This window comes from Ictidomys tridecemlineatus, chromosome 7, assembly GCF_052094955.1.
Source record: "Ictidomys tridecemlineatus isolate mIctTri1 chromosome 7, mIctTri1.hap1, whole genome shotgun sequence".
Classification (NCBI taxonomy): Eukaryota; Metazoa; Chordata; class Mammalia; order Rodentia; family Sciuridae; genus Ictidomys; species Ictidomys tridecemlineatus.
The window spans coordinates 178,819,396-178,831,618 of NC_135483.1; the positions used below are offsets into that span (position 1 = coordinate 178,819,396).

Genomic DNA, 12,223 nt, shown 5'->3' on the forward strand with positions numbered 1-12,223 from the left:
TTGGTAAGAAATTTGGGTTTAGTTTTGATTATGAATAGAAGCCACATTATGGTTTTGAGCAGAGTATGAAGTGATCTGATATTTTTAAAAGATAAAAACAGTTTCAAACTGGCTTGTGTGTAGGATACAGACCGGGAACAATAGGCGGAGGGAGCAATTAGATGAGAAGCTATTGAGCTCTTGCATGTGCCCCTTGTGGGGTGGATACCAGCAGGTGACTGAGTGTGGGTAACAAGAAGGAGATAAGAAGTACTGGGAGCCAAGAAGATTTTGAAAAGAAAGCAGAAAAGATTTGCAGATAGACTGACAATGGAGTATTTGAGGAAGAGACGCTGGGACCTAGGTTTTGCCTGCGCTAAGTAGTTAGAGATAAGAAAAGGGGAAAGTTGGAATCAGGGTGAACTCAGGTTGGAAACAGACTTGCTAAGTTTGAGGTGGCTGGTGGTCAGTCAGTGGCAGAGATATCATACACATTAGGGAAGGATCTTTGGAATGAGTTAAGGCCCAGGAAGCAGAAAAGTTTTTGAATTAAGGATCTTGGAAGAACTTCAAATAGGAGCATTTCTCCTTTGCCCACCCCCTACCACTTGCCCAAGGCCTCTGCTCTATGCATTTATATCACAGCTTGAGAACCATTAAGGAGCACTCAACTATAACCTATGGACATCTCCAGCAATGCATCTACCTATCTGCTGTACCCTCAGCCCCTGAGTGGGGCTTTCATGCAGCTTTTCTTCAGTCTCCTCTGCGCTTGGGTTGAGTTCTTTAAATCTCTTAGGATCTCATTCTCTATACCTATTAATAGTTTTTTCTCAGTCCAAAAATGTGTTCAGAATACAATTGGTGCATTTAATTTTAGAGACATCTATACCAGTGGTTTAGGAGAGTCACTGACAATTGTTAAATTCCTGAATCTGGGCTTGCCTCACAGAGGCATCTTGTCATGTTAGGGCAGTGGCTGCAATTTGGAGGGCCTGCCCTTGTCCCTTGCAGTTGAGCACTCATTTGAAACCACCATTCCTCTGTGGTCTTAGTAAATATGACCCATGGAGCCTCTAGCTGGACCTGGGTTTTGGCAGCTGGAGAAAAACTCTTTTTGAGATGACCCTGAAGTCCTCCAGAGCAAATGGTATTTAGACCATGTAGCCTATGTATTGCAAGTTAGACCATTCCAAATGTTTATCTGAAATTTGTCAAGAACCATCCAACCATTTCTGTGGGATTCAGTATAAGCCAGTTGGATTTATTTAAATAGAGTAAAAAACTTTAAAAAAAAAAAAAAAAAGGATTTCACACTAATCCCTTTTCCTCCTCCATTTCCCAGCTCAATACAGACACCAAATTGTGTTTTTTAGAAGCACCAATTGGAATGAAGAAATCTGGGCCCTCTCATTCCATTCCTATCCCTGCTGTTGATTATACCTTTAAAAGACATTCCCAAGGGTTGGAGTTGTAGCTCAGTAGAAGAGCACTTGCCTAGCATGTGTGAAGTACTGGGTTTGATGTTTAGCATTGCATAAAAAGTAAATAAAATTATTTTGTCCATCTACACATTTAAAAAAAGATGTTACTAAAAATCTCTTTGCCTTCCCTCTCCATGATCACTAAACCTTTTTTTTTTTGGTACTGGAGTTTGAACCCAGGAGTGCTTAACCAGAATCACATTTTCAGTTCTTTTTTTTCCTAAGGGACTCACTTAGTTGCCCATGCTGGCCTTGAACTTGTGATCTTCCTGTATCAGCCTTCTGAATTGCTGGGATTACAGCACCATGCCCAGCTACTAAGACTTATTACTCGAGTGACCCCAGTTAATTTCTGCCTCTAGCACTGTACAGGATGCTTCAAGAATCCCCAAGATCTCCCATTTGCCATAATCCATAACATGTGGATTCATCATGTCTTTTTTCTTCTTGACTTCAGATAAGCCTTTTTCCTTGGTCATTGGGAAAAAATACAGCAGAAGATGCCATCTTTGTTTTTTTGTCTATGCATTCTTCCTGTTTTGGAGAGGTTTTTGCTTGTTTGTTTGTTTTGTACTGGGGATTGAACCCAAGGGAACTCTACATCTGAGCTGTATCTCAGCCTTTTTTAATTTTTTTTTTAATTTTATTTTGAGATATAGTCTTGCTAAGTTGCTTAGGGCCTGCTAAGTAGCTGAAGTTAGTCTTCAACTTGAGACCCTCCTGCCTCAACCTCCAGAGTCACTGGGATTACAGGCATGCACCATCATGCTTGGCTTTGTTTATTGGAATCTTGATGTTTTTTTTTTTTTTTAAGTTCCAAGGGTATAGAAAGAAATTCCATCCTGTATTTACCCCATCCTCTCACTTCTTACCAAGTTCAGGATTACATAAGAGGCTTGGAAAGGATTAATTGGAGCCATCTCATGTATCTGTTTTTAGTTTGTTTTTTTAGTTTGACTTTTCCTGTGGGTTCTCAGTGAAGGAAATGGATTCCTAATCACAGCAAAAAGCACTGAGAAACCTGTGAGTCAAAGTCTTTTGGGTATTATGGCAGCCAACAGTTACTTGATTTTGAACATTATGACCACATCTTCCCCTCTCTACTCCCATTCAGCAGATTTTATTGAGTACTGGGCATTCTCTCTCTTTTTAACCCCTCCTTTTGGGGGATGAAATATAATATACAAAACAGTTCATAAAACAATTTATAGCTTAACCAAATATAAAATAAACACCCATGCAATCAGTAACCCCAATATTATAAAAAATAAAATCTTCTAGAAGCTTTTTGTTTTGCCTACAATCTACTTGGAGTTTGATTTCATACTTGAAATAAGATAAGGTCAAGTTTAATTTTTTCTGAATGGAGATGCAATTACCTTACCACCACTTATTGAAAATAACTCCTTTTACCTGCTAATTTGCAATGCATTCTTTCCCATATTATGTATCTCATGTAAAAATTAACCTAGAAATGTATATTATATGTTAAAAAATGAAAGTCCTATGCTCTTCTCCTCCCCACTCCTTGGCCCCACTTCCTAGAGGTAATGACTAATGTGAATAATTTAGGATGGAACCATGTGTAATTTATTCCCTATATGAATAGGATGTTTTCACAAAAATTGTATCAAACTTCTCATACTTAAGTGGCTCAATTCACATAATATATTTGGACACTGTTTCACATTGGCACATTTCACATTTATGATTTACTGAGCAACTGCTTCTACCTGATGGATGCATTGTCTGTGTGAATGCTCTGTGAAATGCCCATTGGCAAGCACAACTAGAATTACTTTAAAGTGAATTTGAGGGGAAATGGAAGAAATGAAAGAAAATGTGTGCCTAAATCCACTCTGGGCACCTTGATTCCTTCTTGGTTTTCAGGATTATCTTTTTTTTTTTTTTTTTTTTTTTTTAATATTTATTTATTTTTTCTTAGTTCTCGGCGGACACAACATCTTTGCTTGTATGTGGTGCTGAGGATCGAACCCGGGCCGCACGCACGCCAGGTGAGCGCGCTACCGCTTGAGCCACATCCCCAGCCCCTCAGGATTATCTTTGAAGGCTTTGCCTCCTCTTCCTGTGCTATCTCTTGCCCGGGGCCTTTGGCCCACAGGACTCTGGACAGTGCTATGCAGTCCTCACTCATGTGTGCAATCACCTGGCACTTCTATGACAAGGGCACCTGAAACTTGGGAATAAACCCTTCACGTCTCCAGCATAAGAAGAATTGGGATGACGCTTTTATCTCAACATTTCTTTCGAGAACCATGTACCACATGGCCCAGGAGAACTGCTTGGCCTTACAGCTAAAAGAACTTTTCTTTGGAAATGACTTTAAACTTATTTATTTTTCTAAAGGCAAAAAGTGATATTTGAGCGTCCCTGAAGAGCAGAGGTGACTCAGCAGAGATTTTTGCTGAGACTTTATGGGAATACATTGCAACAAACATTCTTTACACATGATGGTCCTCTAATGTGGATGGAGATTTATTGGCCTGTAGATAAGACAAATTGAGGCTTTATGAGAGACACAATTTTCTGAAGTCACTTAAAGCTGATTTCATGAGAGTGCTATTTGTACATCCTCAAGCTTGCTATTTAAAGAGATTTGTTTAGTTTTGATAAAATTGCTCTGAACATGAGCAATTTTCTCCTATTGTGGAGTGTCTCATTTTCAGATGCTGTTATACATTCTTCCAGATGCACTCTCCCTTCTCTCACTCTCTCTCTCAGACCCCCTGAAGGCCAGATTTAGGAGGCTATGCAGGAGGTAGGTGTAAATTTGCTAAATGATGATCTGAGCTTACCTCTGCTCCACCTGGGCTGCTCCAGCACAAGGCCGCTGTACTTGCCCACCTACCAAGGTCAGATGAACGTCATGCACTCAAGAAACAGGAGAACCATTGCAAGCACTTGTTTCTCCACTCTCCAAGATCTGTTTATTTGCACCAATATGAATATGGATTTGTTTTAATGTACAGTTTCCAGAGCAGGCTTAATTTGGACAGAGAACTTTCCATTATTCCCACCCTAAGTGGAGGAGGTGCCTAAGATAGAAGGTGGAACTCGAGCACACTCAGCTCCCTTTGTGGGCCCAGGAAGCCATTCCTGTGACCCCAGTAGTCTTATTGTGCCCAAGCTAAAGAAATTAAGAAAGGAAATAGGCATATTTTTAAGGAAGGCAGAAAACAAACTTGCTGTAGTCTCTCAAGTATGGCAGAGAGAAGATGAGATTAAAGGCATCAAGAGACCTGGAGATCAGGCAGTAGCAGTATTTCAACAAAAGTAGACACCATAGAGGAGGCCCACTGGGGAGCTATTGATGCTTATTTTATCTTCCCAAGACTCTCTGGAGCATTATAGTATTTTATACAGTTAAGGAAACAGACTTGGAGACATGAATCTTGCAGTACAATAGGTAGAACACAAGTTTGGAAGGCACTTATTGGCCATGTGGCCTTAGGCAATTCCTTTGACCTTCCTGGACCTAAGTTTCCAAATTGGCTAAAACATCTCTAAACTCTTGTTTCCATTCTGACTTAAGTGGATTGATCTTGTAAGGTAGAGAAATCCAAACATAAAACTCTAATAAACTTATGACCATTAGACCTTGCAAGGGAACAAGTGCCCATTCAACAATATTCATTACCCCTGACTCTGGGTGAAGCCCTAGGATGCAGAGATCAACAACAAAGGCCCTCTCCTCCTGGAGTTGAATTTTGATGATCTGGGGAGGGGCTTAAATAGACTACTTCTTAGAACAGTTTTTGATTTATAGAAGAACTGAGGAAGTAATGGTTAACAGTTTCAGTATATCCTTTTATCCAGGTTCCCCTAATAGACGCCTTACCTTGGTATGGTGTGTGTGTGTGTGTGTGTGTGTGTGTGTGTGTTGGTGTGTATCCATTATAATTAATAAGTCAATATGGAGACATTATTATGAATTAAATCCCATGGTTTACTCGGATTTTGGTTTTTACCTAGTGTCTCACTTTTTGTTCTAGGATACTGTAGTACACACTTAGGCATCATGTCACCTCAGACTCCTCTTGACTTTGACAGAATCTCCAGTTTCCCTTTCCTGACAGTTCTGAGAAATTCTGGCCAACCTATGATTCTCCTGGCTCAGCCTCCTGAGTAACCATTGGGAGCTCTTTCAGTCTGCTCACCTCTTTGACATTCCAGTCAGCGCAGGGGTTTTCTGGCTTTTTTTTAGTATTTCCCTACTTGTATGGTACTACAAAATGTTCCAGGCTCATACTGCATTGTTTCCTGCTGCAGTTCTAGAATCAGCCATTTCTCTAAGGAACTCTGGTTTTTATCTAGGTGTTAGGTGTACTAGTTGCTAATGAAATTGTGGAATTTGGTTAAAATGGAAATTTCTTCAGCTTATAAAATAATTATGTGCTCATCATAAAAATATAGAAACTTCAGAAATATATACACACAAAAATTGATTTAATTATTTCTACTATTCACTACCATAAACAGAACACTTTTTGCTTTTTTTTTTTTTTTTCCTCATTGGATTTACATAGCCAGAACTGGAGTAACAGACTGGGGAGGATAAAAGTGGAATTGCTTTTGTTCCTAAAAATGTATAGAATGACATGTGTATGTCTGTGATTCCAGCTATTCAGAAGGCTGAGGCAGGAGGTTCTCAAGTTTGTGGCCAGCTTCAGCAATTTATCAAGATCCTGTCTCAAAAAAGGGAGTGGGGGAGGGATGTAGCTCAGTGGTAGAGCTTCTCTGGGTTCAATCTCTAATACTGGAAAAAAAAATGGGGGGGGGGGTAAGATGTTGGTAACAACACAAATTTCATGGCCAGTTATTGCTCCAACAGTCTGGAAGCGCTTGGTGGAACTATAAAAGATAGGAAGTGGATGGGACTTTGGAGGTTGTCTGGTTCATTCTCTCATTGTAAATAAATATGTTGGCTGTTGGGAAGTTGTGGTGAGGGACTATTCAGGGACTGGCTAAGCCAAAGTCCTACCTCAAGGTAGTTAGAGAGCCTGGCCTGAACTGAGAGCTGGGCACCTGATTCCAAGTCAATCTACTTTGCTTTTTCAGTACAATAAATAATCATTAGCTGGATTAACACATATCAGCAATTAAGAGAACTAACTTTGGAATCAGATAGATCTAGATAGACTTCAGTTCTATCTTCATTACTTATTGCTGTGTGACACTGGGCAAGATTCTTAACTTCTCCAAGCCTCATATTCTTCATCTGAATAATAATACTAATGGTTACAATTATATAGTGTTATACTAAGTTTCAGACACTTCACGCATTTAATTCATTAACTTTTCATAACAACTTCGTATAGTAGATGCTATAATTATCCAGATTTTACAGCTGAGGAAAACAATATGCAGAAAAATAAAACAACTTGTCAGGGTTGGTAAATAGTAGAGCCCCGCTTTGAAGCTGGACAGTCTGATTCCAAAGCCTATGTTCCTAAACATTACATGACACCTTCTCTCTTTATCTTAATAACGTATCCAACTTTTCCAAGAAAACTTCAGGCTCTTTCTCCTTCTGATCCGGAGCTCTCATGAGTGAAATTTCATAACTCATTAATGGGACTACGGGATTCTAGCAGGGGGAATGCAACTTGCTCTGGGACAGAAGCCTTGGATTCTACTCAGGATTAGTGCCAGCATCTTGCACAGGAGCTTATGATTTTAAAATGCATAAGGTAGTAGGGAAAGCCATGAGATTTGGAGTCACAAACCTAAGATTTAAGCACCACTTCTTTAATTCAAGTGCACTAAGCAAGTCACTTAAAACCTGACCTCCTTGCGCAGAGAATGGAGCCGGGAATATATGTGAATTAATGTGAACGTAATTCAGTTCGACGTTTGTCGTTTCAGCTAGTGAGTCGCGATAAACCTGGTGGAGACACTCTAGCCACCCTAAACATTCCAGGAGAAATAGCAAGGAGGCCTTTCTAGGAGAATAACTTCAGGGAAACCTCCAGACCATAGAGCTCAGTTCCTAGAGAGGCCTATCGTCACTTCCGCTCTCCCCTCTAAATTGCGCCTGCGCACAACATCTCTTCCTCTTCGGTCTCGGGCCTAAGTCGCGGCGACATGGTGAGTGTGATAGTTCTTGCAGCGTAAGTGTTTATCCGTCTGCATCTGTCCTCTCGCTTTTTCTCCGCTCCCGCCTCGGCCCGCGAGCCCTTCCCCGAGCCCTTTCCAGTCTTTATACCCTCGCCTTTTCTGGAGACTTGACTCTGGGACACGCCGAGGCGGCGGGGCAGGGACAGCTTGCCAGGCTCTCGGAGCTTTGGGCGCGTCCCGGACCCCTGTTTCACCGGGTTTAATTTTTTAAAAACTAGGTCACAGAGGAGGGGCTGAGGGGTGGCAGAGATGTGTGTGGAGACACCGGGACCTGGGTCTCAACTCTAAATGTCATTGGTCTGTCCCTTTCCTCGATCTCAACAGGCTAAACGCACTAAGAAAGTCGGAATCGTCGGTAAATATGGGACCCGCTACGGTGCCTCCCTCCGGAAAATGGTGAAGAAAATCGAAATCAGCCAGCACGCCAAGTACACATGTTCCTTCTGTGGCAAAGTAAGGTGATCTGGGGAGGGGACAGGCTTCCTCTCCAAGGGGGCTTATAAACAGTGCTGGTGAGCACTGGGGATTGCGCATACAGTCAATTAACATTTGTGAAATGAGAGCATGGTGGTACCCTTAGGTTTTGGGAAATGTTCTTCATTTAAACAAAATTACTGAGGAACTCAAGGATAAAAAGGGTAGTCCGCATCTAATAACATTCTTTTAACAAATATTTGGCCATTTACTAGGTGCTTAAGTTGGTTTTCTTGTGTACAAATTAAGCTTCTCGAAGCTGGCAAGATAAAAAGGTTTTTGTTTGATTCATAGTGAGAAATTGATTCTTTTGCAGACCAAGATGAAGAGACGGGCTGTGGGGATCTGGCACTGTGGTTCCTGCATGAAAACAGTGGCTGGTGGTGCCTGGACCTACAAGTGAGTCCATTTTTTTGTTATTTAAAAGTCTGTGGGAACAGCGTAGGCCTCTTTCGCCCTTGATGGGTTAGGAGAATAAAGATGCTCTGGGGGGCCCTCCCCCAGAATTCTTTCGTGTCATGGTTTATTTTACATTCAAAGAATAGAAATAAAACTATTAAAATAAAATTTTATGAGATGCTTTGAAATCCTGTAAACTGGGGTCATTGTTAGTGTTGTGATATTTTGTAGGTCCCTTGCTCATACTTTGAGTCTGTACAGAACCTTGGCTTGCACTGCAAGTTGTTTTTGTAAAGATAGTTTTTAAGAGGTCAATTGGTTTAAAACTATATGGAAACTTGAAGCCATATGGACCTTCGTACCTCTGTTGTTGTTTGGATTTATTTACCATTGTGACCCTACAGGGCCAGGTAATACTATTAGGGGGGAAAATATATATATATATATATATATGTGCTGGTATTGCTTGTTTTGACTCTTCAGTGTATCCATTTCCAGAAATTATAGCTGCCCTTAAAGGCTTCTAGAAGTGGAGTTGTTTGTTGACTCTGAATTCTCAGAGCCTGACTTTTTACTCAAGCCAGTGTGTAGATCTGTGCTGTCCAAAATAAACTAGCCATATGCAATATGATGTATATGTATTTTTAAGTTAATTTTGCCCTTAAACTGAAATAGTGGAAAATGTTAATATGGATGTATATTTAAGCATCTCGTTTTAATTTGTGGTGACAAACAGTAAAATGATGTCAAGAGTACTTAGCCCCGATAGTAAAGTGAATGAGCATTCTTAAGCCCGCCATGGAATAGTTTTGTGACTTTTCCTGAATTTTGTTCTAAATATTTGTGGTCACTATTTTGTTCGATTTTTGTTGTTGTTGTTGGTTTTGGGGGCAGGTACCAGGGATTGAACCCAGGGGTGCTTAACCAGTGAGCCACATCCCCATTCCTTTTTTTTTTTTTTTTTTTTTCAATGTGCTGAGGATCGAATCCTGGTCCTGCTCGTGCTAGAGGAGCGCTCTACCACTGAGCCACAACCCCAGCCCATTCCTTTTTGAGACAAGTTCTCACTAAGTTGCTTTGCATCTTGCTAAATTGTTGAGGCTAGCCTCAAAATTGCAGTGCTCTTGCCTAAGCCTCTTGAGTCTCTGGGATTACAAGTTTGAGCTACCTCGCTCAACTCTAGTCATTTTAATATCTCTGTTTTGAAAAAGCTTAAAGAATTGTTTGATCTTTATATGCCTATAGTCCCTGCTACTTGGGAGGCTGAGGCAGTAAGATGTAAGTTTGAGGCCAGCCTCAGCAACCTGTCTCAAAAAGGCCAGAGTTACAGGGGGTTAATGTGGCTTAGTGGTAACAGTGATATAATTTGGCCTAAGTATGTGCTAAGCTGTGGACTCAATTCCCAGTAACAATCCCCCCTCCCCCCCCAAAAAAACCTATCTTATTGTATTGGCTTGAAACTTTATTCATTTCTTCTATGTATTCCCATTTGATGAATTTAGGCAAGCTATTCCTCTCCTTTTTTAAAAAAAAATGCTGTTTAAGAGATTAGTTATATGCAGTTGACTTCTAATTCTGTAAGAGCCTAAAGGTGTGGTTCTTAAGAGATGCCATAGTATAGTTTGTGAGCCTCTGATTTCTGAATTAATAGTTTTAATATTAATTAAATCTTTGGGTTAACTGCAAGTAGTCTTTTTCCAGAAGTTAAGAAAGTCTTTAGGATTTTCCTGTAACAATGAGGTAGCTTTATTTGACATTTTATACTTTAATATGCTTAATTTATTGGAAACTGAATTTTTCTTCACAGCACCACTTCTGCTGTCACAGTCAAGTCTGCAATCAGAAGACTGAAGGAATTGAAAGACCAGTAGAAAGTTCTGTCATATAGCAAAATTGTGGTTTGTTTGCTAATTGTATTAACTGAATGTTCTGATGTGAATTGCATTAATATTGCCCTTTCAAAAGATTTGTAAATTGAAGCCCTTCTAATTTGAATTGGAAAATTTTGCTAGATGGGTTATTGTAATTCAGGTCTTTTTTTCTTCAGTAGTCAGATGATAACGGCACGAAACTGAGTCTTATGGCTTAGTATATACTCAGCTTTTTTTGTTTTTTAAAAACACTGTTCAACTACTCCGAAATACATTGATATTGTACAAAATTTGTTTTAAAGGTAAAATATGCTAAAATACACAAAGGATATACATAAATTGCCTCTCTTGGTGTTTCATTTGAGTGCACATGAACATGTGAAACATAACAAATTTTGAATGTATCTGCCATCCTTTTGTTTAGTTTTCACACAAGGGTTCATAGATTGAATTCAATTTCATATAGATTGTAACAAAAGTGTAAGTTCCTTGGAGGAGTTTACTAGTTATGATTAGTTCTGGTGGTTATTATCTCTTTCTCAGCCCTGTCTAAGCAGCCGTCTGGTAGGGACTCCAAAATCAGTAATTCTTCATGAATATAAAGGTTATAAAACATGGATTTCCTTTACTGTTAGAATAAAGACCTTTGTGACTTTTCTTGAATCAACCCCTTTCTGATAAATCTTGCTTTTGCCCTTTAGTGACCCCCCCCCCCCAAATAGCTTATACACAGATGTTTCCTTCATCTACTCCAGAGCTGGTTCTGGCACAAATATCACCTCAGGGCAGTACTTCTTGACTGGGTCAACCTCTTCTAAACTCATAAAAATAATGGGTTAGATTTTTTGTTTTAGGTTATTGTTTCAACAGGATTTAGCTTATTGTAGTATACCCAGTACCAAGCATAATTCCTTGCACTTGGTCTGCTTAAGTAATGAGTAAATGTGGTCTTTTTTTTTTTTTTAACAAGATTTTGTACTCTACTGATTTTTGTCCTGTGAAGCATCATTTGTGGGTATTGTGGGTCAGTGATTGGTGGTACCATGAGGGACAAATTAGACTATTTCATAGTGTTTGACCTAGGTCTTCATAGGAATTTCCAAGTAGTGGCTACAATTTCTAGTCAGCATTGAGAGTTGAATTGACTTTAGTTGCCCTGAAGTGCACCATGTAGCTACACTGCCTAACTAGTTGGGCATTCTGGGTTAAATTAACTCTGTTGCAGTTTGCTGTAAAATGCCTTGTAGAATAGAGTATTTAGGGGGTTTGGAATCATGGTTGAGGTCTTCTGTGTTACCTTGCTAGGAATTAGCCTGAGTCACTAACAGTACTGTCTTGTTCAATCCAACAACTTGACAGATACATAATGTTCCATTTACATGTAAGAAAATTAAGTAGTTTATGAATACCTTTTTTTGGGGGGTGAATCTACATACTTCTGACATCAGCTGAAAGTGAACATAGATAGAAAGTGGTGAAGCACAGTTTTCCCAGTGGGAAGAATTTAAAAGGTAGGATCTGTTTTGCAAAAATGATTTGAGGTGAAGCTTTATACTGATTCTTAGGCAGTGGCTAATGGTTTGGCCAACAAACAGGTCAGAATTTCAAGAACAAGAAGGAAAAACAGGCTAATTCAAGGTTCTAAATAGAACTGTGGACATTGCTCTCATTGATGAAATAATTCATTCTGAGAACATCAGCTATTTTCCCCAGCCATCAACTTGTTGCTTGTTCAAAAAGCTCATGAACAAAATAGTCATGGTAGTAAGAGATGGAACCTGTGTATGAGCTCTAAAACATGGACCTCTCCTCACAAAGACAGAGGTGCTGTACCATTCACCAAGTTATTACATTGGACATCTGCCATCATTGCAAAGA

General features: G+C 39.7%; 1 protein-coding gene across 1 annotated transcript; it reads left to right on the forward strand.

Annotated features, from left to right (window-relative positions):
• Positions 1-7,449: 7,449 nt before the first annotated feature.
• Rpl37a (ribosomal protein L37a) lies at positions 7,450-10,684 on the forward strand. The gene is made up of 4 exons (XM_005331833.5): positions 7,450-7,571; positions 7,926-8,054; positions 8,392-8,474; positions 10,282-10,684. Exons 1-4 carry the CDS (start codon positions 7,569-7,571, stop codon positions 10,343-10,345), a joined length of 279 nt encoding a protein of 92 aa, XP_005331890.1. The 5' UTR covers positions 7,450-7,568; the 3' UTR covers positions 10,346-10,684.
• Positions 10,685-12,223: the final 1,539 nt, after the last annotated feature.